Genomic DNA, 25,273 nt, shown 5'->3' with positions numbered 1-25,273 from the left:
TCTCTAATAATTATAATGTTATGGTTAAAGAAGCTCATGAATTCGTCACTACTGAGAGATATAGGAACAGAAGGCTCTGTAGCAGGAACCTCACGTAGGCTATAATTATATAATGTTGACTGGTTGTCTCTTTGTGTTTAGTCTGGTCTGGTTTGGTTGACTGTTTGAAGTCCTGTGTGTCTCAACAGGAAGTGAGTATAATATCCCAGTGTGCATCTGGCTCCATGAGACCCACCCGCTGTCCAGACCTCGCTGCTTCGTCTGTCCGTCCGTCTCCATGCTGATCAACCCCGCCTGCTCCTACGTGGAAGCCTCCGGAAACATCAGTCTGCACGGACTCACGAACTGGATTCATGTAAGACCTACTGAGTGTTAATATAGTTTGTGCTGTTTAGCTTAACTTGTCTTTTGTCAGACAGGTGGAGAGAAAACATGAGAACATCAGAGTTCATGTTTCTAACTTTGTGTGTGTAGATTTCTCCTAAACTCACCAACAGGTACATTACATAATGCCTCATTTACATATTTAAACATGAACACTTGTAATATAAACAGTACTTGTGTTGATGTGAGTAATGAAGTGGGAGTTTCATGCTGATATCTGTTAGTTACATGTTTGACCCTGTTCAGCTGTAGTGTGTACGTTTAACTGAAAACCAAAATACAATAAATGAAGTTAATGACATCATAATGTTGTCCTTTCTTGTCAGGGCGTGTCCAACCTGTCACTGCTGATGTCAGAGATGAGGCGGGCCTTCCGGAGGGACACACCCCTTTATGCCAGGTCTCCTCTACAAGCCCTGCCCCCTGCAGCTGGAAGGTCAGAGGTCAAATATGAATAATAATAACAATAATACATTTTATTTGGAGGCGCCTTTGTCTGAGGACAGAGAGTCTAAGGACAGAGGGTCTGAGGACAGAGGGTCTAAGGACAGAGGGTCTAAGGACAGAGGGTGTCATATGCTGTGCAGTCGGTAAAGCACACTGAGACAAATGTATAATTTGTGATATTGTGATATTTGATTTGATTTGATGTAGTGGGATCGGAGAGACAGCAGCTCTGTTAGAGTATTTCAGCGGAGGGGCGGTGCTTGTCACGGTGAAACAGAGCAATCCATATGAAAAGTTTGATGATCCCCATGGTGGCATAGAGGCGTCAGTAACAGTGTAATCCAGCAGTTCTATAGTCCAGGTGATGACAAGGAAGCTACGAAACCAGCCAGGCAGAGGGGCCGGGTAGAGGGGTCGAGTGCGTTAGCTATAGCCACAGACTGCAGGCTACACCCAGGCGGGGTAACCCGGGCCTAGCAGCAAGTTAGCCGGTGGGCACGGACAATGCACTGTGATGGGCAGCCTCTGTTAGCGATAAACCACAGGGACACCCTCGAGCCACGTAGAGCAGGCAGGATAGTCGGCAAAACAGCCTCAGTCCGGCGTGTGTAACAAGGCACACTAGATCGGAGTATCCAGCAGCAGAGAGCACAGAGGAAACCTGACAGGTTAACTCCAGGCTACGTGTGGACACCGTAATGACGACTGCCGTAATTGACTGTGATGTTCTTACAAACAAATGACTAGACTGTAAAGATGCTTCAGCAGCAGACCACACAGGTTACAGCAAAGAAAAACAAGCAGAACACGGTGGAGGCGCGGCACCAGCTTGCCAGTTTTCCCTCGCACCTAAATGAACGTCATACTGTAAAATAAAGTGAAAAACCCTAACCTGTTGATATGAAGTACTTATAAAGTTTTAAGTAAAAACCTGTTGATATCAAGTCTTAATAAAAGTGTAAAGTCGGTGTGTTTCTCCTCCTTGTGGCTTTGCATCAGTGGTTTAGTGGCTGTAAACATCGAGAGGCCGTGTGTCACGGACTGAGCCTCATGTTGTGAATGTGTCCACAGAAAGCTCCTAAAACCTGAATAATGTCAGCACATCACACATGTCTTCATCTGAAAATGTTGAGTGAACATCGTCATATTCTGAGTAATAGTAGAATATTAGTGTAAATGTATTACTCAGAATAACGTAGTCTTTGATCACATGAAAACAGTCATTATATTTTAGTTTTCTCCTCTTGCAGCATCCATCCCACCCCCTCCTCCCCCCAGAGCCGCCACCTCTCCCTCGCCTCGTCCCACCTGTCTGCGCAGAAAGGTAAACTTTCTGTTCTACAGCAGAGCTAAATGTTAGCTTGTTAGCTATTAGCTTGTTAGCATGCTGCTCCGTCTCTGTAATTACTTGGTTTGGTAATTTCTCAATAGGTGATGAGCACAGGTTGCCTTATGTAGTCAAAGGGTGTTAAACCATCCTCTTCATCCTCTTCATCCTCTCCATCCTCTTCATCCTCTTCATCCTCTTCATCCTCTTCATCCTCTCCATCCTCTTCATCCTCTGTACAGAGAGTCACCAAACTGTAAAATTCTCAGTAAGACTAACTTTGTATTTATCTCCTGAGTTCTGCTGGTTTCCTGATGTCGCTTGATGTATTCCTGTATTTTACTACGTGTTTGTACCTGAGTCAATAACGCTGTGACCTGACAAAGCCCCTCCCCCTCTGTTGCAGCCAGCCGATGGGAGCAGAGCAGGGAGGTGAGGGTGAGGAGGTCGTACACGGAGGAGCTGCTGGGGATCGACTTCAGTGCTCCTCCGTCCTCCCTCAGCGCCTCCTCCTGCTCTTCAGGTGAGACTGACCTGAACTTAATGACAGGTTAGTTATTGTAGTTGTATTGTAGATTATGGAGGAGATTAAGATCCTTTAAACTCTCCCTTCAGTCTGACTTCTCACTACCTCTGATGTCCCTTCAGAATAAAGGTCCAGAAATAAAATACTTTTTTGTCTGTACATGCAGCAGACTGCAGACAGCTGATCTCAGGTCACCTGCAGCTTTAACACTTTCACTTCCTGCGAGCTCAAACAGGATAATAAATAAACCCACATCTCTCTGTTTATAGTTTGTGATCACTCGGATCATTATTTATTTAATGATCTCACTTCCTTGTTCGGGGCCCAGTGTGAGGCAGTTTAATGTGGCCGTACCCAAAAACCCTGGCTCGACTTTCAACCTTTATTTTAACTGGGATTGAAGTAGAGACCTCATTAACAATATAGTTGAGTAAAAAAAACTATCCTAGGCACCAAGAAACACAAATAAAAAACTATTAACAATAAAAAGTAATAAAAAGCAAAATTAGTAACATAATAAAACTTAAATAAATAAAGCAATTACATTTTAAAGCAAACAAATCAATTAAAACAAGAAGAGCTGAAGTGAAATAAGATGAATAAAAATTAGGTAACGCGACAGTATTCTGTGCTGTAGTACTGTAGTACTGTTTGGATAACCACTCCTACCTGTTGCTGATTTGCTGTTACCTGAGCACGTCACCTTGGGAGTGGCAAAATCATAACCACATTCTGTCACCTGTGGTGTCCCTCAAGGATCTGTCCTCGGCCCCACCCTTTTCACCATCTACATGTCCCCCCTTGGTCGTGTCATCTGCCGGCATGGAATATTGTTCCATTGCTATGCTGACGACAAACAACTCTACATCAGAACAAACCCAACCCCCTCTGTACCTCTGCCATCATCCACATTAACCACCTGCCTGGAGGAGATAAAGGCGTGGACGAAGAACAACTTCCTCCAATTAATCAGCTCTAAAAACCAAAGCCCTTCTAGTTGGCGCCCCACATCAGGTCCAGTCCTCCTCCATGCCCTGCATCACCTTCTCTGGTCAGAACATTCCACTCTCAACAGTCACCAATCTGGGTGTTAAAATTGATCCTCACCTGACCTTTGAGGCCTACATCAAGCAAAAATGCATGAACTTCTTCTACCACCTCAAAAATATTGCCAAACTCTGCCCCACACTCTGTCAGATGCTGAAAAGCTTGTCCACGCCTTTGTAGATAGATAGATAGATAGATAGATAGATACTTTATTCATCCCGAGGGAAATTTATTTATCCTCTAGACTTGACTACTGCAACGCACTTCTCATCGGGATTCCTAGCAAAAACATCCAGAAGCTGCAATACATCCAAAACAGCGCTGCTAGGATCCTGATGAGAGTGCGAAAGTACGAACACATTAAACCCATCCTCAAATCACTGCACTGGCTCCCGGTCTCACTCAGGATTGACTATAAAATCTCCCTTTACACCCATCACGGAAATGCTCCCTCCTACCTCAGAGAACTGCACACCCCACAAACCTCCACAAGAAATCTCTGTTCAGGAACGGCTAATCTCCTCCATCCCCCCAGGACCAAGCTCCAAACCATGGGAGATGGAGCCTCCTGCTCCGCTGCTACCTGAACATCTGATGACACCACACACTGTGGATGCTTTTAAAACGGGCCTAAAACCTATATTTTTAACAGCCTTCTGCGAGACTTTAACCATCCATCTGTTGCCTTGTCTGTCTACCTGGTGTTCTTAATGTTTTTATTCTGATAGTTTTTGATATTCTGCTTCATCATTTTACTCTGTAGCACTTTAAGTTTAGTTTATTCAAATGAAAAGTACTACAGTATGTATGCTGTGATGTAGTACTACAGTACTGTCAGTACAGTATTACAGTACTACAGTGTGTATGATGTGTCCCTGCAGACAGTCTCAGCAAGAGGCTGGGAGCTCTGAGGCTGGCCGGAGCGTCCAGCAGAGAGCAGCAAGGTGACTCACCTGAACGGATCGTCCAATCAGAAGCGGCCTCAGACCGACACAAGACAGGTTCTGTGGTTCTGGTTCCAGGTTCAGAACTAGCAGCTGGAACTGACCACATCAAGGTGAGTAGGGATTCTGACCCAGAATGTCTTAGGTAGAGCTGCAATGATGAGTCGATCGACAGCAGAAGCAGAGTTCAGTTTTCTGTAGTTCAGTAGTTTGTTTCTAGTTTAGCTGGTCTCTGTAGTTCAGTATGTCTCTAGTTCAGAAGGTCTCAGGTCTTCATCCTCTTCTTCTTCCTTCAGATTGCAGCTTGTCTTCCTCCGGACCAGGCGGCCATCTACCTGTCTCTGGTGACCATTGAGGGGCGTGTCTTCAGCCCCAGTGATGTCATGGAGGCGGTTCAACTCAGCAGAGATCTCCCATCAGCCCTGAGGTTCCTGACTCACAGCTGCCCCATCTGTCAGGAGCAGGTTTCCTTCAACAAGGTCAGATCATCTCAGCAAATCAGTCCAGGGGTGTCATTTAAAAATGATTCTGATTTATAAATGTGTGCATTCAACAACGATCACTTCCCAACTGAATTGCAGAGATAAGTAAACTTGGCAAACTTGTTTATTTCTCTTGCCAGATGTAACTATAATGTTTAAAGATATATAATATAAGTTTCTTGCTCTAAAGATAAATTATTAACCTTAGTAAAGAAGCATAAGTCAGGTCGCTGCAGCTCAAAGACAACACAGCGCAGTTTACTGGAAGCCTGCAGCTCAAAGACAACAAGGACTGAGGAGCAAGGAAATATCAAATACAAGACTTGGGATGTATTGCATGACTCACTGTTTCTTCTTCTGTCTGTATTTCCTGCAGATCATCACCATGACTCACTGTTCCTGCTTCCTGTGTCAGACATGTTTTAAGATGTTTTTCTCGTCGGCCATTAAAGAGAAGAGCATCGATCAGCTGGTCTGTCCCCAGTGTGGCCGCCCTGAGGTCAAAGGTCCAGGAGGGATGGAGTACTTCAACCTGCTGGACACACAGGTGAGAGCTGTAAATCAGGTCCCACTCAACAAAATATGTAACAAAATAAACTTTAATAATTAAATTCAATAATGTAAGAATATAACTAAATTAAATCACTTATACATACTCATACACGTCCCCTTATTGTCAAAAATATTGACTGTTTTATAACACATAATTAACTGAGGTTACTAATACATTTTACAAACAGGACGTGAGGACAGAGCATGTGTTCTGTGTCCGCCTTTGCTTCAGTGAATTTGAGATAATCAGTTGTTTGTTTATTTGTGTGCAGATCCGTCACTTCCTGCCTCCTCAGATCCACGAACTCTTCCAGAGGAAACTCAGAGATCAAGCTCTGCAGGAGATGCCTAACTTCTGTTGGTGTGCTCATGTAAGAACAGGACTCAGAGACCAGGGTCCTACAGAGACCAGAGTCCTACATAGTCCAAGGTCCTACAGAGACCAGGGCCCTACTAAGACCAGGTTCCTTCAGAGACCAGGGTCCTACAGAGACCAGGGTCCTACACAGACCAGGTTCCTACAGAGACCAGGGCCCTACTAAGACCAGGTTCCTTCAGAGACCAGGGTCCTACTGAGACCAGGGTCCTACTGAGACCAGGGTCCTACTGAGACCAGGGTCCTACAGAGACCAGGGTCCTACTGAGACCAGGGTCCTACAGAGACCAGGTTCCTTCAGAGACCAGGGTCCTAGAGAGACCAGGGTCCTACAGAGACCAGAGTCCTACAGAGACCAGGTTCCTACAGACACCAGGTTCCTACAGAGACCAGGGTCCTACTCAGACCAGTTTCCTACAGAGACCAGTTTCCTACAGAGACCAGGTTCCTACAGAGACCAGGTTCCTACAGAGACCAGGGTCCTACTCAGACCAGTTTCCTACAGAGACCAGGTTCCTACAGAGACCAGGTTCCTACAGAGACCAGGTTCCTACAGAGGCCAGGTTCCTAGAGAGACCAGGGTCCTAGAGAGACCAGGTTCCTACTGAGACCAGGTTCCTATTGAGACCAGGGTACTACCGAGACCAGGGTCCTACTCAGACCAGGTTCCTACAGAGACCAGGGTCCCACACACACACATACACATTTAACACAGGACTAAGACTAAATCAAAAATGAAGAGAAAACATTTAATAGTAGTAAAATGGGACTAAATCTAAATTGCTGCTGAAATGAACACTGTGTGTGTGTGTGTGTGTGTGTGTTTGTTTGTTTTTTTTCAGTGTTCGTTCGGCATGCTTCATGAAGGCGACAGGTTGAGGATGGACTGTCCGAGCTGTAAGAAGAGTACTTGCTGTCAGTGCAGATCACCTGTAAGACTCATGCGCACACACGCACACACGCACACACGCACACACACTCTATGGTCATTAACGTGTGTGTGTGTTTCTGCAGTGGTCTCCTCAACATCAGGGACTCTCCTGTCAGCAGTTCAGAGTGTGGAAGCAGCAGAACCAGCCGGACCTCCTAACGTCCTCCCCGCTCAGCTACAACAGCATCGGTACAAACCTACGGCTGCCGTTAGGGAGACTCTGGTTGGCGGGGGGTGACTAAAAATTGGGAAACCCACGGGATCAAATAACCTTCGCCTGGGGCCCACCACAAAATATGGTGCTCAGGACATTCAGGAAACTTTCTGCCATTTAGGAAATCCCAAAAATGCTGCACCTGCAGTGTTTCCCAAATGTCCCAGAGACAAATCCAACACTCTAGTACACCTGGCAGGACATTTGGCAAACACGACAGCCCCAGCCCATATTTTTGTATGGGCTGGTTCCCTGTTGTGCCACGAGCTAGAGGCTGCAAGCGAAGATGGAAACATGGCAGCGACTAACCCTTCGTTAAGAAAGCAGAGTTCTGAGGAGTCTCCAGAGATAAACGATATGGACTAAAGTATTGGGCCACCTCCACATTACACCTACAGGAGCTTTAATGACATCCCTTTCCAAATTCATAGCATTAATATGAAGTTGTTCCCCCTTTGCAATTATAACAGCTTTCACTCTTCTGGCTTTCTACAACATGTTGGAGCGTGTCTGTGGGAATGTTTGCCCGTTCATCCAGAAGAACATTAGTGAGGTCAGACACTGATGTGGGATGAGAGGGCCTGGCTCGTAATCTCCATTATAATTCATCCCAAAGGTTTTCAATGGGGTTGGGGTTCTTCCACACCAAACTCGTCCCACCATGCCTTTATGGACCTTGCTTTGAGCACTGGAGCACAGTCATGCTGGAGCAGCAAAGGTTCTTCCCCAAACTATTTCCACAAAGTTGGAAGCATAGAATTGTCCAAAATGACTTGGTAAGATGAAGCATTAAGATTTTGGTGCTGATATTAATGCCAGAGCTGGTTTGGAACTCAGTTATTGCAGTTATTGAGTCGGCAGAGCTTTGCCGACTTTTACGCACTATGTGCCTCAGCACTCGGCGACCCCGCTCTGTAACCTTACGTGGTCTGCAACTTCGTGGCTGAGGTTCCTAAACGTTTCCACTTTGCAATAATACCACTTACAGTTGAACGTGGAATATCTAGGAGAGAAGACATTTCACAAACTAACTTGTTGCAACGGTGGCTTCCTATTACAAAACCACGTTCAAATTCAGTGAGCTCTTTAGAACGAGCCATTCTTTCACACATGTTTGTAAAGGCAGACTGCATGGCCAGGTGCTTGGTTTTATACACCTGTAGCAATGGGACTGAATGAAACACCTGAATTCAATGATTAAGACGAGTGGCCCAATATTTTTGTCCATATAGTGTATCTAAGATTAATAATAATAATAATACATTTTATTTATAAGCGCACTTTTCATTTGCGTAAACAAAACTCAAAGTGCTACAGAGTAAAAACGATGAGCAAAATATACATTTAAAAAATAAAATAAAAACATTTGGTAGACAAGACAACACTTTAAAATGGTTAAAGTCGAGCAAAATGCTGTTAAAAAGATGCGTTTTTAGGCCTGTTTTAAAAGCATCCACAGTCTGTGACGTCCTCAGATGTTCAGGGAGAGCATTCCCCAGTCTGGGAGCGGCGGAGCAGGAGGCGCGATCTTCCATGGTTTTGAGCTTGGTCCTGGGTGGAGGAGGAGGTTAGCCTTTACAGAAGGGAGGTTTCTTGTGGAGGTTTGTGGGGTGAGCAGTTCTCTGAGGTAGGATGGAGCATTTCCGTGAATTCACTGATGGGTGTAAAGGGAGACTTTATAATCAATCCTGAGTGAGACCGGGAGCCAGTGCAGTGATTTGAGGATGGGTGTGAGGTGTTCGTACTTTTGCACTCTCAACAGGATCCTAGCAGCGCTGTTCTGGATGTATTGCAGCTTCTGGATGTTTTTGCTAGGAATCCCGATGAGAAGTGCGTTGCAGTAGTCAAGTTCGGAGGAGACAAAGGCATGGACAAGCTTTTCAGCATCTGACAGAGAGAGTGTGGGGCGGAGTTTGACAATATTTCTGAGGTGGTAGAAGGAGTTCTTGCATGTTTGTCTGATGTGGGCCTCAAAGGTCAGGTGAGAATCCATTTTAACACCCAGATTGGTGACTGTTGATGAGAGTGGAATGTTCTTACCGGAGAAGGTGATGCAGGTTATGGAGGAGGACTGGACCTGATGTGGGGTGCCAACTAGAAGGGCTTCGATTTTAGAGCTGTTTAAGTGGAGGAAATTGTGCTTCATCCACGCCTCTATCTCCTTCAGGCAGGTGGTTAATGTGGATGATGGCAGAGGTGCAGAGGGGGTTGGGTTAGTGCTGATGTAGAGTTGTGTGTCATCAGCATAGCAATGGAACGATATTCCATGCCGGTTGATGACACGACCAAGGGGGGACATGTAGATGGTGAAAAGAGTGGGGCCCAGGACAGATCCTTGAGGGACACCACAGGTGACAGAGTGTGTTTGTGATTTTGACACTCCCAAGGTGACATGCTCAGTCCTCCCAGTGAGATATGAGGTGAACCAGTTTAGGGCCGAGTGAGTCCGATTGTGGAGTGAAGACGTTTCTGGAGGATGTCATGATCAACGGTATCAAATGCTGCAGTTAGATCAAGGAGGATGAGGAGAGATGGAGATCCGGCGTCAGCTGTCATCAGCAGATCGCTGGTGACCCTAACCAGGGCAGTTTCTGTACTGTGGCCAGGGCGAAAACCAGACTGGAACTTTTCAAAGAGGTTATTGAAGTTGAGATGGTCCTGAATCTGAGTGGCAACTACTTTTTCCAGCACCTTGGATAGAAATGGCAGGTTGGAGATGGGTCTGTAGTTGGCAAGGACATCTGGGTCTAAGGTGGGTTTTGATGGCAGCAGTTTTTAAAGGGGATGGAACATGACCAGACTGGAGGGAGGGGTTTATCACTGTAGTGATGAGGGGACTTATGGCACAAATGTTAGATTTGACCAGGGCTGTGGGGAAGGGGTCCAGGGCACACGTGGAGGGTTTCATCTTTTTGATGATGGCCTCAACCTCTTGCTGCGAGATGTCAGTGAAGCGGCAAAGAGGCTGGGTAGGTCCAGGCTGGGGGTTGACAGTCGGGACTGGCAGAGCAGCGGAGTTGGAGAGGAGAGAGCGGATGGTATCTACTTTTTTTCTGAAAAATGCGATGAAATTGTCACACTGCTCCTCTGTGGTGTCTTGGTGTAAGAGTGTTTGAGATTTGAGGAGATGATTTACTGTGGAAAATATTTGCTTGGAGTTGCCAGGGCTATTGTTGATGATGTTGGAGTAGAAAAGTGACCGTGTGTCTCTGAGGGACTTTGCGTAGGCCTTTTGGTGGTCTCGGTATGCCTGTCTGTGAACAGTGGGTCCTGAAGCCTTGAGGCGCCGCTCGAGGACACGCCCCTCTGTCTTCATCTTCCGCAGCTCGCAGGTGTACCAGGGGGCTGAGCATGAGAATGTGACTGTTCTGGTTTTGACAGGGGCGTGGAGATCCAGGAGACTGCTCAGAGATTTGTTGTAAAAGTCCACAGATTCATTGACTGATGTGAGATTTATAGCGGAGAGATGCTGGAGATCCGAGGTCATGGTGTCCGGGTTGATGTTTTTCAGATTTCTGATTGCGTGCGCGTGCATGGCGTGGTTTCTATTTAGTTCGCCCCTCTCCTTTCTTCTGCTCTGTAGGTGTGTGCGCACGTGTATGCGTCAGCTGCGAAGCCCCGCCCTTCGCAAAACGGAGCAAAGGAGAGAATGTGAATGCGCAAAGTAGACAGTACAAACTGAATCGTGCACATAAATTAGATCAATAGCATAAGCGTTTAGTTTATTTAATAAAAGAGACCTGTCGATGTGAAAAGTGAGTTGTGAATACAATTGTTTTTTTTTTTTTTCGAGAAAATAAAAAAAACACCTTGAATTTCAGGCTCCACTGGCGGGGCGCAGCGCCCTGCCAAGACAATGGTAGGGGAAACACTGATGTTGAATGAGGTTGAGGCAGTCCAGAAGGTGTAGGAACTCGGCTGCATAGTGACAGGAGGGGGTGTCAACGTGAATATTTATATCTCCAAGTATTATAATATTTCCAGAAGTAGTAGTGTAGTTAGAAGGTCGTGCATCTCTGGGATGAAAGCTGAGTTGGGTTTCGGTGGTCGGTAGATGAGAAGTATTGTCAGGGTGAAGGGTGGTTTACATTTAAATCCAAGGCATTCAAATGAGGATAGTACAGGCAGAGGCAAGGGGGACAGTTTCAGTTCTTTTCTGTGTATTATTGCTAAGCCGCCACCACGAACAGTGCTGCAAGCCTTTTCTAGGTAGCTGTAGCCAGGGGGACAGACTTCATTTAGGGCACAGTAAACCTCTGGCTGACCAGTCAATGCTCACACCGGCATCACCTTGTTCTCCACCAGAACGAGCGAAGATGGGGATTTGTGCTTGTTGCAGCCCAACATGTGTGCATGACCATTTACAAACTGACAAATAGACGCTGTAAAATTCAAACCTGGTGAGCTTTGGGCTTTGCGGATCTCAGCCATTTGTTCTCTACAAGCCCGACTTTCAGTTGGAAACGGTTCAGTACAGCTCAAACATTATATATAATATTATAGTGTTATAACACCCCCATTCCTTCTGATGCCATTCAGGGAAGTTTCCCCGAGTCTTAGAGCAATAAAATTAACAATTGCTCCGTTCTTCTCTTTCCTAAAATCTGCCACTGGTGTTGCATCCTCCTCCTGTTGGACAGTATGTTGCTCTTAGTGCTCACAGCTGTGGTTACTGTCTGTCTATCTATCTATCTATCTATCTATCTATCTATCTATCTATCTATCTATATCTATCTATATAGATATATATATATAGATATATAACTCTACTGTGTTTCTCTCCTCAGTGTGTCCAAACTGTCAGTGTGTCTTCAGTCTGTCTAAAGGAGGCTGTCTTCACTTCACCTGCAGTCAGTGTCAGCACCAGTTCTGTGGAGGCTGCAGTCGGACCTTCACCCTCGGATCTGTCAGTCATCTACATTAATTCTTCTTTTTCATGAATTACATGTTATTGTTCTTACTGAGTTAGAACTTGAGCTCATGGTACAGAACAGTTCATAGCTTTGTCTTGGCCTCAGTGGTGTTTGAGTTATCTTTAGTTAAAGGAGAAGATAAGTAACAAGTTCAGCAGGTGAACGATGACCTCTCCTGTCATGAGCGCCAGATATTACTTTCTAAATCCTGTAATTATTGTGCATTTCATATTTCATAAAATCTTCAAGGTGTGTTGTGGCCAAACTTGAAGTGGATTCTCAGTCTATTCTTTCATCGACTTTGTATTTAACTGCAGCGTACAAATAAATTTCACTGCGCTTCACCAATTACAATAAGAACTTTGAACTGAACGCTTATAACTGAACAGAACCTGAATATAATGCGGCAAAAAGCGGCGTAATTCCTTTCAACTAGATCCAGTCCTTCCTTCTTACCTTTCACAATAAAAGCCCTACACATATACACTGTAACTGTTTACCATTCAGAGCATTTCACTAACAGTGAACTCACTAAAATAGAGAATGATGTTTAATCTGAAGAACGCGCTGAATCTATTCAAACCTTTTATTGAGCAAGTCTTGTATTACACAGCGTAAGTATTAACACTGTCGCAGATTCACATCGCTGCCAGTATGAAGAGTTTTAATGTGAAATGTTAGTCACTGGCAGGGATCCCTGAGTCAGACCTGGAAGACTTTAAAATATTTATTTGTTTGTGTATGGTTCTTCTCAGGCCTGCGGCTTCTCTGCTGACTGTGGAACCAAAGGTCTTCACGCCCATCACCCCAGAGACTGCCTTTATCACCTGAGAGACTGGAATGTGCCCCGCCTTCAGCTGCTGCTGCAGGTAAAGCGTTGTTACACGCCGCTCAATGCACTAAGGTCTTTATTCTCAAAGTGTTGTTTTCTCTGAACTATGCAACAAGTGTTTCTGAAAGAATGGCAAACATGAAACTTCTCAATGTCATAAACTGTAAACTCGCATCAAATATTCATGGACAAATGCCTTTTTACAATTCTGTAAAGAAAGGAGTGAAACATTAGAAACAACAAATGCAATGAAGTGAAGGTTAGATGTTGAATATCCTGTAAACTTTCAACAGCTCTAAAACCGAAGCCCTTCTAGTTGGCACCCCACATCAGGTCCAGTCCTCCTCCATAACCTGCATCACCTTCTCCGGTCAGAACATTCCACTCTCAACAGTCACCAATCTGGGTGTTAAAATGGATCATCACCTGACCTTTGAGGCCTACATCAAGCAAACATGCAAGAACTCCTACTGCCTTTGTATCCTCCAGACTTGACTACTGCAACGCACTTCTCATCGGGATTCCTAGCAAAAACATCCATCCTCTGAGATATTGCTGCTCTGAGAAGCTGCTGCTCGGAGAGGCTGTGGTGGATAATGTTTTTCCAACCCATTGAAGTGAAGCATCAAGTGTCAGACATTTAATACTTCATAAGGAAAGCTGCTTCAATGCTTCCTTTCTTATCTCCTTGAGCAAAGGGTGTCTGTATGAGGTGCGCGAGTGGCGTGAGGCGAGGTTTTATTTGTAGTTCCCTCCGCTCTGTCTCTGACTGTAGGTGTGTGTGTGTGTCGGGAGCGAAGCCCCGCCCCTCGCAAAACAGTGGAGGAGTGAATGTGCAAAGCAACGCTGTAAATACTGAAACGTGCACATAAATAAGATAAATAACATAAGCGTTTACTTTATTTCATAGAAGAGCACCAGTTCAATGTGAAAAGTGAGTTGTGAATATAAAATAAATAAAATCCAGAAAAAAGTAAAAAAAAGAATTCACTACTTGAATTTCAGGGGGAGCGCGGCGTCCCTCCAAGACGATGCTAGGGGAAACACTGTGGTGTATTGGTTTACGCTACATACCTGTCCCTATGCAAATAAACAATAAATAAATATAATAAAATAAATGCATTGAAAAGTGGTTAGGTGTTTGCAGGTGCGCACAGTACTGATGTTTCTGCGTTTATGTGTCTCAGTATTACAGAGTTTCTCCTACCTGGTTGGGACCAGCCCGTTGCAGCTCACCTGACACACACAGTCAGACAGGTGAGGTCTCTTTATGCTCATCAGGTGCAATCTTTTCTCTCACAGCTGATTCACCTGTTTGTTCATTTACAGGAGTGTGTTTGGTTTTGGAGCTTCGAGACGACGACAGCGGACGAGACGAGCCCTGCGGACGAGCTGCCCTATCTGAATACAGAGGCTACTGCCAGTAAGACCAATACTCCACAGCCTGAATGTAGTAATAACACACAGAATGTAGTAATAACTCCACACTGGATGTAGTAATAACTCCACACTGAATGTAGTAATAACTCCACACTGAATGTAGTAATAACTCCACACTGAATGTAGTAATAACACACTGAATGTAGTAATAACTCCACACTGAATGTAGTAATAACTCCACACTGAATGTAGTAATAACTCCACACTGAATGTAGTAATAACTCCACACTGAATGTAGTAATAACACACTGAATGTAGTAATAACTCCACACTGAATGTAGTAATAACACACTGAATGTAGTAATAACACACTGAATGTAGTAATAACACACTGAATGTAGTAATAACTCCGCACTGAATGTAGTAATAACTCCACACTGAATGTAGTAATAACACACTGAATGTAGTAATAACTCCACACTGAATGTAGTAATAAAACACTGAATGTAGTAATAACTCCACACTGAATGTAGTAATAACACACTGAATGTAGTAATAACTCCACACTGAATGTAGTAATAACACACTGAATGTAGTAATAACTCCACACTGAATGTAGTAATAACTCCACACTGAATGTAGTAATAACACACTGAATGTAGTAATAACTCCACACTGAATGTAGTAATAACACACTGAATGTAGTAATAACACACTGAATGTAGTAATAACTACACACTGGATGTAGTAATAACTCCACACTGGATGTAGTAATAACTCCACACTGAATGTAGTAATAACTCCACACTGAATGTAGTAATAACTCACTGAATGTAGTAATAACACACTGAATGTAGTAATAACTCCACACTGAATGTAGTAATAACTCCACACTGAATGTAGTAATAACTCCACACTGAATGTAGTAATAACTCACTGAATGTAGTAATAACACACTCAATGTAGTAATAACTCCTCATTGAATGTAGTAATAACTCACTGAATGTAGTAATAACACACTGAATGTAGTAATAACACACTGAATGTAGTAATAACTCCACACTGAATATAGTAATAACTCCTCACTGAATGTAGTAATAACTCCACACTGGATGTAGTAATAACTCCTCACTGAATGTAGTAATAACTCCACACTGAATGTAGTAATAACTCCTCACTGAATGTAGTAATAACTCCACACTGAATGTAGTAATAACTCCTCACTGAATGTAGTAATAACTCCACACTGGATGTAGTAATAACTCCACACTGAATATAGTAATAACTCCTCACTGAATGTAGTAATAACTCCACACTGAATATAGTAATAACTCCTCACTGAATGTAGTAATAACTCCTCACTGAATGTAGTAATAACTCACTGAATGTAGTAATAACACACTGAATGTAGTAATAACTCCACACTGAATGTAGTAATAACTCCTCACTGAATGTAGTAATAACTCCTCACTGAATGTAGTAATAACTCACTGAATGTAGTAATAACACACTGAATGTAGTAATAACTCCACACTGAATATAGTAATAACTCCTCACTGAATGTAGTAATAACTCCTCACTGAATGTAGTAATAACTCACTGAATGTAGTAATAACACACTGAATGTAGTAATAACTCCACACTGAATGTAGTAATAACTCCTCACTGAATGTAGTAATAACTCCTCACTGAATGTAGTAATAACTCACTGAATGTAGTAATAACACACTGAATGTAGTAATAACTCCACACTGAATGTAGTAATAACAATATTTGCTGGAAACATTTGGCATAATGTAAGTACACAACTCAAGCTTTTTAAGAGTTGATCTGTCTCTGCAGGTTGCACTATAAGGAACGTTTGGTGCAGCTGATCAACCGTCGCGGTGTCGACCCGGCAGCCCTCTTCAGCCCAGCAGAGATGAAGGCGGAGCTGCAGCGCTGGAACGTTGCCAAGCCGACCAAGAAAGCAGAGGAACCAGAGCATCTGTACGCACAGCGCCTCCGCATGGTGAGTGACGTGTTCCCCGTAAATACAGCTCATCTGTAGGATCATTCATATAATATTATGAGAGCATTAGAGGGTTTTTGATGATGTAAGGGTAAAAAAACATCCCTAAAATTAACCAAATTGCATTGCAGGTACTTCCTAATTTGTAACGTAAAATAAACATATTTTCGATTAAAGGTTTAATGTGCAATTCTGAGCCAGCTGCTCCAAAGAAATAGGGCACAGTATTTCACTTTTATTTATTTTTTATAAAATGTATTGCATTTGCTCCTGTGTAATGCCTCTGTCACTCAGCAGGGCAAATGTACTGAGCAGACTGCAACAACTCACTATCACCTCTAGAGGAACACGTGGTATTACAGCCTGGGCGCAGCTAGCTGTTAGCATGCTAACTTCAGGAGATATCTCTTCAACACACAGATGTCTTTATCATCAACACTGTTCCCTCTTCACACTCTGTTGTTAGTTCATGTTTTAAGTTTCAATTCTGGTATATCTTACACACTGAACCTTTAAAACAAATTCAGGGTTCACCTCAAATTTGGTGATAATGAATGAATCATTTTATTTTAGTATATTAAGGGTTTTTCTTACAGGATTTCATTATTGATTAATCAGGTAAAAAAAAAAGTTTATTCCGTAAAAACATTCTATAATATATTACAGGCCTTAATTTATCCTCTAATTATTACAGGATCAATTAATGGATCGAAGTAGACATTTATTGAGGATGGGTAGTGCAGGTTGTTTGTCATGTGTTATCGTCCAATCACAGTGCAGGGTTCTGTCTCTCTCTCTTCAGACTCTGACCAATAGTATTCCTCTCAGGAAGCAGCTCTGACCTCTGCTGGAGCTCCGCCTCCTCACCTGCTACCCACTGACTGACTCCGCCCACTCGTGTCAGCATATTAACCACTAACGACTATGACCCCGTGAGTGATGGCAGAGCACGTGACGTCTCAATCCCAGTGACATCACATACTTCAGCCTTCTGATTGGCTCATTGTTTGCAGTGGAAACAAAACAGACTTTACTAGAAGACGAATAAAATGGGACCAAAGAGTTCAGGACTGAGCTAAATCTTAATGAGCTGGGTGTTACTGCCATAAAACGGCATGCTAACAAGCTAACAATGCTAATATGTGTCCTCGTTTGAGTAAGTGCGAGCACCCGTTAGCACGTGTTGATGCAGAGAATGTCGACCTACTTCTACTGAAATTGTTTCGGCACTTTAACTGTTTGAATAAATATATAATATAACTAAGACATATTGAGTCTTTAAATGTCACTTCATAATGCTTTGACGGACTGAGGTAAACTGTTTGTTTCCACGGTCAAGAATCAACATTTAGTCTTTGTTTTAATGACAAACTTTATTCATCACAAACACATAAGATCTGTTTAACCCACAATGCAATGCACTTGTTCAGAGCGGCAGTGGAGCGTCGTCTCTGCACGGGCTGAAGCTGTCGATCTCTGCGACCACCCTCTGAGCGACGGCTTTGCTGTTGGCAGCTACTATTCTTCTGGACATCAGGTCCACGGCTCCTCCTGAACACACAGTGGGTCAGTGAAGCTCTCACTTCAAGCAGCAGCACAAACATTGTGAGCGTCTTTACCCTCCACGTCCATCAGCACTCCTCCGGCTTCCGACACCATCAGCGAGCCAGCAGCGACGTCCCAAACGTGGATCCCGATCTCATAATACGCTTCAACGCAGCCGGACGCCACCAGACACATGTTGATGGCTGCAGTTCCTGCACCGCGCACCCTGCGGACAGACAGCGGTAAACACACGTACAGTGCGGCTGGAATACCTGCAGCACCACTTATTACCCGTGGACAGGGATGCAGAGGATGCTCCTCAGGCTCGAGAAGATTTTCTCTACAACTTCAGGGTCTCTGTTGGATCCGAACTCTGTGGCGATGATGGCCTGTTGAATGTCTGTAGAAGGCAGCACATGTGTTACACCTTGTGTTACTGCTGCACAGAAACAGCTCCATGACTTCAGTTGTTGCCTTTGATCATTGTCTGAATTAAACTGGATTCGCTGATGTTATATTTATTATGTAAATGTTTTGTGTCACTGACCTTCCTGCCCCGAAACCTGCAGTGGCTCTCCGTTACAAAAGGCTCCCTTGCCCCTCCTCGCTGTGTACATCTTATCTTCAAGACAACTGTAGACCACACCGAACTCCATCTGAAGGGCAGGGAGAGAGGGGTGTGTATGGGTGTGTGTATGGGTGTGTGTGTGTGGGTGTGTGTGCGTGCGTGCAACAAACTCACCTGTTTGTTGACAGCAAAGCCGATGGAAACGGCAACAAAAGGAAATCTGTTGAAGAGAATATAATAATTAGGGCTGTAAAGCGATTTAAAAAATCTAATTAATTACAAGCTTTGTGATTAGAGAGAGACGAGCAGTACAACGAGGAGGCAGAAGCACATTACTGTACAAGAGGCTCATGAGCTAATTTTGAAGAATGATCAGGAGGACAATGCTGAATATAATGAGGAGGAATAATCTGAGGAAGAGGACCCAGCTGAGGTAGTAGAATATTTCCAGTCAAAGGATGAAACATTGATCTGGTCTTCCATCCCTCCCAGTGACGGACGTCACATGTTGACAGCAGAGAGAGAGACAAGCCACCATGTCCAACCGCATACACATCTTGCAGACACACTCTGTACAACATCAGGAGGACACGTCCCCTACTGACTCGGAAGGCGACGCAGGTTCTTGTTCAGGCTCTTGTCATCTCACACCTAGACTACTGCAACTACCTCCTCGACCTGACCTGCCGTTGATGCACCTGTCCACCAGCAGGTGGTGGCATCCTATCCAGAGGCACTGATGTGACTGAATGATGCCACCTGCTGGTGGACAGGTGCGCAGTCAGAAAAGAATGAGGGAGAGTTGTCTTTGACAGAAGGTCTGCAGGGTAAAACGATCACCTGTGACAACTTATTTACTTCACAGGGCCATGGTCTGGAGCTGCAGAAGGAAAGCTGTACATGGTGTCCCCCTGCACTGGTGTCACGGTTCTCATCCAGGTTTGCCTTCACCGAGACCCATGCTCTGGTGTCCTATCCCCCCAAAAAACTGGAAAATGTTCTTGTGATGCGCACTCTGCATCGGGATGCTGCTGTGAGCAACAGGGATGACAAAAGGCCACAAATGCAATGCATACATCTGCAAAGATCACGCCATTACTAGCTGCCCCACTGGGGGCACATTCAGACTGCTTTTATTCTGAAAAGTTAAATGTTTTGGAAATGAATGTTGACATGTTTTATATTAGTTGGAGTAAAGTTGAAGTGATAATTTACACTTTATAAACAGTCAAACCAGACGGGGTCATTTTGACCCCAGAGGACAACAGGCGCGATCATTTGATGCTATAATTTATATAAAGTGTTTTAAAAACAGCATCTTGACTCAACTTTGACATATACCAGTCTGTGATGATCCATCAACACACGGGACTCTGATCGTTAACTATAGTCACAATCATTGATGATTTGATTTATTTTTACTCAATTAAAAGGTAAAAGTTCATGTAAATGACAATTTATTGGCCTTAAAATCCAAATGGAATAAATAAATAGGGTTAATGGGTTGAACTGGGAGGTGGAGCGCTACCAGTTGGATCTGGTGGGGCTTGCCTCCACGCACAGTCTTGGCTCTGGAACCGTACTCCTGGATAGGGGTTGGACTCTATTCTTCTCCGGAGTTGCCCAAGGTGTGAGGCGTCGGGCCGGGGTGGGGATACTCACTAGCCCCCGGCTGAGCGCCGCTACGTTGGAGTTTATCCCGGTGGACGAGAGGGTCACCTCCCTACGCCTTCGGGTTATGGGGGGGAAAACTCTGACTGTTGTTTGTGCCTATGCCCCAAACCGCAGTTCTGAGTATTCGGCCTTCTTGGAGACCCTGAATGGAGCCCTGCAGGGGGCTCCAGTAGGGGACTCCATAGTCTTGCTGGGAGACTTCAACGCACACGTGGGAAACGATGGAGACACCTGGAGAGGCGTGATTGGGAGGAAGGGCCTCCCTGATCTAAACCCGAACGTTCGTTTGTTGTTGGACTTCTGTGCTAGTCATGGAATGGCCATAACAAACACCATGTTCGAACATAAGGATGCTCATAAGTGTACGTGGTACCAGAGCACCCTAGGCCAAAGGTCAATGATCGATTTTGTAATCGTATCATCTGATCTGAGGCCGCATGTTTTGGACACTCGGGTGAAGAGAGGGGCGGAGCTGTCGACTGATCACCATCTGGTGGTGAGTTGGATCAAGGGGTGGGGGAAGACTCTGGACAGACCTGGTAAACCCAAACGGGTAGTGCGGGTGAACTGGGAACGTCTGGAGGAAGCCCCTGTCCTGGGGATCTTTAACTCACACCTCCGGCGGGGCTTTTCAGCCATCCCTGTGGAGGTTGGGGGCATTGAACCTGAGTGGGCGATGTTCAAAACCTCTATTGCTGAAGCTGCGGTGATGAGCTGTGGTCTCAAGGTCTTAGGTGCCTCAAGGGGCGGTAAAGGGCCGTCCGACTGAAGAAGGAGTCCTTCCGGGTTATGTTATCCGGGAGGACTCCGGAAACAGTTGCAGGGTATCGAAGGACTAGAAGGGCGGCAGCTTCTGCCGTATCAGAGGCAAAGCAGCGGGTGTGGGAGAAGTTCGGAGAAGCTATGGAGAAGGACTTTCGGTCGGCACCAAGGTGCTTCTGGAAAACCATCCGGCACCTCAGGAGGGGGAAGCGAGGAACCATCCAAGCTGTGTACAGCAAGGGTGGGACCCTGCTGACTTCAACTGAGAAGGTTATCGGCCGGTGGAAGGAGCACTTTGAGGAACTCCTGAATCCGACTAACACGCCCTCTATGGTTGAGGCAGAGCTGGAAGCTGATGGGGGATCATCGTCAATTTCCCTGATGGAAGTCACTGAGGTAGTCAAACAACTCCACAGTGGCAAAGCCGCAGGGGTTGATGAGATCCGTCCAGAAATGCTGAAGGCTTTGGGTGTTGAGGGGCTGTCTTGGTTGACACGCCTCGTCAACATTGCGTGAAAGTCTGGGACAGTGCCTAGGGGTTGGCAGACCGGGGTGGTGGTTCCCCTATTTAAAAAGGGAGACCAGAGAGTGTGTGCCAACTACAGGGGTATCACACTTCTCAGCCTCCCTGGTAAAGTCTACTCCAAGGTACTGGAAAGGAGGGTTCGGCCGGTAGTCGAACCTCTGATTGAAGAGGAACAATGCGGATTCCGTCCTGGTCGTGGAAGAACAGACCAACTCTTTACTCTTGCAAGGATCCTGGAGGGGTCCTGGGAGTACGCCCATCCGGTCTACATGTGTTTTATGGATCTGGAAAAGGCGTATGACCGGGTCCCCCAGGTGATACTGTGGGAGCTGCTGCGGGAGTATGGGGTGAGGGGGGAACTTTTGAGGGCCATCCAATCCCTGTACGCCCAAAGCGAGAGTTGTGTCCGGATACTCGGCAGTAAGTCGGACTTGTTTCAAGTGAATGTTGGCCTCCGCCAGGGCTGCGCTTTATCACCAATCCTGTTCGTGATTTTCATGGATAGGATATCGAGGCGTAGTCGTGGAGGAGAGGGGTTGCAGTTCGGTGACCTGAGGATCTCGTCGCTGCTCTTTGCAGATGATGTGGTCCTTATGGCATCATCGGTCTGTGACCTTCAACAGTCACTGGATCGGTTCGCAGTCGAGTGTGCAGCATCTATACTAAACTTTGACACTTACAAGTCTGTGATAAGACAAATAGTCACAATAATATACAGTCAAAATAATTCATACTTAATTGCATATATCAATATTTGCTGTCGGAGCTCCGTGCGACGGGAGAATCAATGAGTAGCATTATATACTGGTCAACGTGTTATTTAAATACCAATATCCAATATCTTGTTTGCCACAAGATAGCCTAACATCTTTCATTGTACAATAAACAATCTCTTGTACAACAAAATTAACAAAACCAAGCAAAAGTCTCCTCTGGCAACATAACCGTTTCATTTATCAACATGTAGTGTAACTTAACGGACCCATCGGCCTCTCAACACCTCTCACTTCTCCCTCAGCCAGCTGAGACAAACTAGCTCGTTTACATTCTCAGATGTCAAGGCTGCTCTCTTCTTTTGCACTATGTTACGCTATCCGTAAATCTAAGAGCGCAATTAATCTGTGTTAATTTTTTTGTGATTAATTAATCGAAATTAACGCGTTAATTCAACAGCCCTAATAATAATAATAAAAAATAACATTAGTACCACAGTTAATATGTTATGGGTTCGATATAATACTGTTTGCACTCAGCAGTGCAGTCATTTCTTCCTGTAATCTACATTCCCATATGGAACATTAACCCTTTGAAGCATTTAAATGTCAAATCTGGTGAATTTTTACTTTGTAATTCAGGCGACTGGCCCTTTACATGATAACTTCCCTGATGATTTAACGTGGGCACGATTAAACCGTGATCTCGGATGAATCCCGACGTGCGTTTCAAACTCACGCGTGGACGAAGTTGGTGGTCCCGTCGATGGGGTCGATGATCCAGGTGGGGCTGTCAGTCAGGACACAAGCTTCACCTGCAGCCACAGACTCCTCCCCGATGAACCTGACACGTTAGGACAATAAAGAAAGTTTATCCATAGTCAACTACCCAGGTCACACACTGAGAGGGGCGGAGCCTCTTACCTGTGCGTGGGGAATTTCTCCTTCACTGATTGGATGATGAGTTTCTCCACCTTCAGGTCGGTCTGCGTCACCAAATCAACGGAGGAACTCTTCGTCATCACCGTCCTGTCTTCCTGCAGAGCCTCTTGCACCACCTGGCAGATGATGGCACAACCAGGTGGAACGTTAAAACACACACACACACACACACACACACACACACACACACACACACACACACACACACACACACACCTCTCCCGCGCTGCGTGCGGCGTTGACAGCGTGGTCCATGGCGTCCTGCCAGAGGTCAGCCATGTTGGAGGAGCAGCTCCTTATAAAGGAAAGAAATTTGTTTTTCTTAACTTTTACATTGCAGTTGATTTTATAACTATTAAACCATGTGGAGGACGCAGCTGGCTGTGCACGTTTTTGTATTAAATAATCTTTTGAGGTTTTAACAGATTATTAAGTGGTGGTGGTCTCGTGGTCAGGCTTCCAAATAGAAACACCGGAAGTTTGTCAGTTCAATACCAGGTGCTGCCACCATTGAGCCCTTGAGCTCCAGGACTGTCCCTGGAGTGAGTTCACTGTAAGTCGCTGGATAAACGCGTCTTCTGAATGACCTGTAATGTAATTAAGGAGCCGTATTAACCAACAGTACGTGATTACGTCAGAGAGCCGTCAGCTGTGCGTGCTGTCCCGCTATGTATTTGTACAACCGAAGCGGCTTTAAAACAGCAGATTTACGAACGGAGTTTGGTGGGACGGACGCTGAAGAGAAGCGACACCACAATAACATTAAGTCAGTAAATCTCACCTGCGGGCAGTAAATCTGTTGATAATCTGCTGCTGCTGCGAGTTAGTGGTTCTTTTCCGGGTTTACTTCTTCTCCTTCTTCTTCTCTTCCTTCTTGTTCTTCTTCTTGTTCTTCTCTTCCTTATCGGTGCAGCAGAGTGCTGCTGCCTCCTGCAGGTGAACTGAACACACTGCAGCTTCACGCAGAACCATGTCTGTGTATCATACTTGTCAACCCTCCCGTTTTTCCCGGGATTATCCCGTATTTTTCCTTCTATACTGTATTTCTCTGGTTTAAATATTTTCCCGTAATTATACCGTATTTTTAACCTTTCAAAAAAAAAGAGGCCTAATTTAAAAAGAGGCCTCCGGTAGAGCAGGTGGCAGTATTATGTTTAACATGAAAAATGAATGAATGAAAAACGTTATCCGCCAGTAAACACACAGAAGAAGAAAACATGGATGAGCGTCACAGTGAACGGGAGAGAGATGGAGACGCAGCTGTACCTGCCAACAAATGAGAGGAGACCTTCCTTTATTTAATAAAAAGCAGAGTCGGGCAAACTCATGCTTTTTGTAAAGTGTGCCATTCAGATGTTCGCTTTGCACACGGCAGAATAAGTGATGTTCGCCAGCATGAACAATCATCCAAGCACAAGCACGAGGCACAAACACACTCTGTCAATGACTTCATGTGTGATAAGAAGTGTGTCGGAGGACCAAGAGACCAGAGCTGAGGGACAGATGTTGATGCTTTGTGCTAAACATAATGTAGCTTCAGCTCGCCTTGAGGCAGGCACAGTCTGCAACCTATGTTTCATATACCTGTCAACATTGGAATTTCAAAATAAGACACATTTTTTTCAACATATTTATCGCCCATATTTTAACAGCTCTCAGCCCCCCAGCCCCCATGTAATGTAAATGTAAACACATAAGGGACAAGACACATTCAGGAAATACATGTTTATTTAAAGTATTTTATTTAAAAGTTAATATCAATTTATTTGATGATGGATGAGTTGTGTGGCTTTTGTTTCCCCCACGAGGACTTCATTGCGATGTCAGTCTGGAAACATGTCGCGACACTGCGACTGAAATCATCACAGAAGCTGAAGGCGACATTATGTTTAGCACAAACCAGCGACATCTGTCCCTCAGCTTTGGTCTCTTGGTCCTCCGACACAGTTCTTGTCACACATGAAGTCATTGACAGTGTGTGTTTTTGTGCCTCTTGGGCGTGCTCGTGCTCGTGCTTGGACGCTTATTCCGCCGTGTGCGATGCTAACATCTGAATGGCACACTTTACAAAAAGCACAAGTTTGCCCGACTCTGCTTTATTTTTAAATAAGGGAAGGTCTCCTCTCATTTGGTACTCACATAAAGTTTTAACTTGTTTGGTACAGCTGCGTCTCCAT

The 25,273-nt window shown here is 44.8% G+C and overlaps 2 protein-coding genes across 10 annotated transcripts in view; one reads left to right on the top strand and one right to left on the bottom strand.

Annotated features, from left to right (window-relative positions):
- Nucleotides 1-17,634, top strand: part of LOC115022248 (E3 ubiquitin-protein ligase RNF31) — a 28,020-nt gene extending 10,386 nt beyond the window's left edge. For 3 of the 7 annotated variants that reach the window (XM_029453214.1, XM_029453218.1, XM_029453216.1), the window contains exons 4-18: nucleotides 189-355; nucleotides 711-820; nucleotides 2,082-2,155; nucleotides 2,565-2,708; nucleotides 4,613-4,788; nucleotides 4,972-5,154; nucleotides 5,534-5,704; nucleotides 5,982-6,080; nucleotides 6,928-7,017; nucleotides 7,100-7,205; nucleotides 12,018-12,136; nucleotides 12,899-13,012; nucleotides 14,163-14,398; nucleotides 16,198-16,366; nucleotides 17,169-17,634. In XM_029453214.1, coding sequence (XP_029309074.1) covers nucleotides 189-355; nucleotides 711-820; nucleotides 2,082-2,155; nucleotides 2,565-2,708; nucleotides 4,613-4,788; nucleotides 4,972-5,154; nucleotides 5,534-5,704; nucleotides 5,982-6,080; nucleotides 6,928-7,017; nucleotides 7,100-7,205; nucleotides 12,018-12,136; nucleotides 12,899-13,012; nucleotides 14,163-14,398; nucleotides 16,198-16,366; nucleotides 17,169-17,207 — 1,997 coding nt within the window. In that variant the 3' untranslated portion in view covers nucleotides 17,208-17,634. Of the gene's footprint in view, nucleotides 1-188; nucleotides 356-710; nucleotides 828-2,081; nucleotides 2,156-2,564; nucleotides 2,709-4,612; nucleotides 4,789-4,971; nucleotides 5,155-5,533; nucleotides 5,705-5,981; nucleotides 6,081-6,927; nucleotides 7,018-7,099; nucleotides 7,206-12,017; nucleotides 12,137-12,898; nucleotides 13,013-13,268; nucleotides 13,329-14,162; nucleotides 14,399-16,197; nucleotides 16,367-17,168 lie in introns of those variants that run through there. The other 4 variants (XM_029453217.1, XM_029453215.1, XM_029453219.1 and 1 more) reach the window with 4 other exon arrangements.
- An 84-nt stretch (nucleotides 17,635-17,718) lies between these two features.
- impa1 (inositol monophosphatase 1) lies at nucleotides 17,719-25,273 on the bottom strand. Of its 3 annotated transcripts, none has more exons than XM_029453223.1 (10): nucleotides 25,236-25,273; nucleotides 23,878-24,026; nucleotides 23,313-23,391; nucleotides 23,079-23,212; nucleotides 22,894-22,998; nucleotides 18,654-18,699; nucleotides 18,459-18,567; nucleotides 18,203-18,311; nucleotides 17,986-18,137; nucleotides 17,719-17,917 (listed from the first exon to the last, which is right to left on the bottom strand). In XM_029453223.1, exons 3-10 carry the CDS (start codon nucleotides 23,373-23,375, stop codon nucleotides 17,793-17,795), a joined length of 843 nt encoding a protein of 280 aa, XP_029309083.1. In that variant the 5' UTR covers nucleotides 23,376-23,391; nucleotides 23,878-24,026; nucleotides 25,236-25,273; the 3' UTR covers nucleotides 17,719-17,792. The 3 variants fall into 3 exon arrangements, with proteins under 3 accessions (XP_029309083.1, XP_029309082.1, XP_029309081.1); XM_029453222.1 differs by having other exon boundaries at nucleotides 23,878-24,037; nucleotides 25,236-25,271; XM_029453221.1 differs by lacking the exon at nucleotides 25,236-25,273 and having other exon boundaries at nucleotides 23,878-24,174.

This window comes from Cottoperca gobio, chromosome 17 (genome assembly GCF_900634415.1).
Source record: "Cottoperca gobio chromosome 17, fCotGob3.1, whole genome shotgun sequence".
Taxonomy (NCBI): Eukaryota; Metazoa; Chordata; class Actinopteri; order Perciformes; family Bovichtidae; genus Cottoperca; species Cottoperca gobio.
The sequence above is the reverse complement of the archived record's forward strand: the minus strand, read 5'-3'. Positions and strand labels throughout refer to the sequence as shown.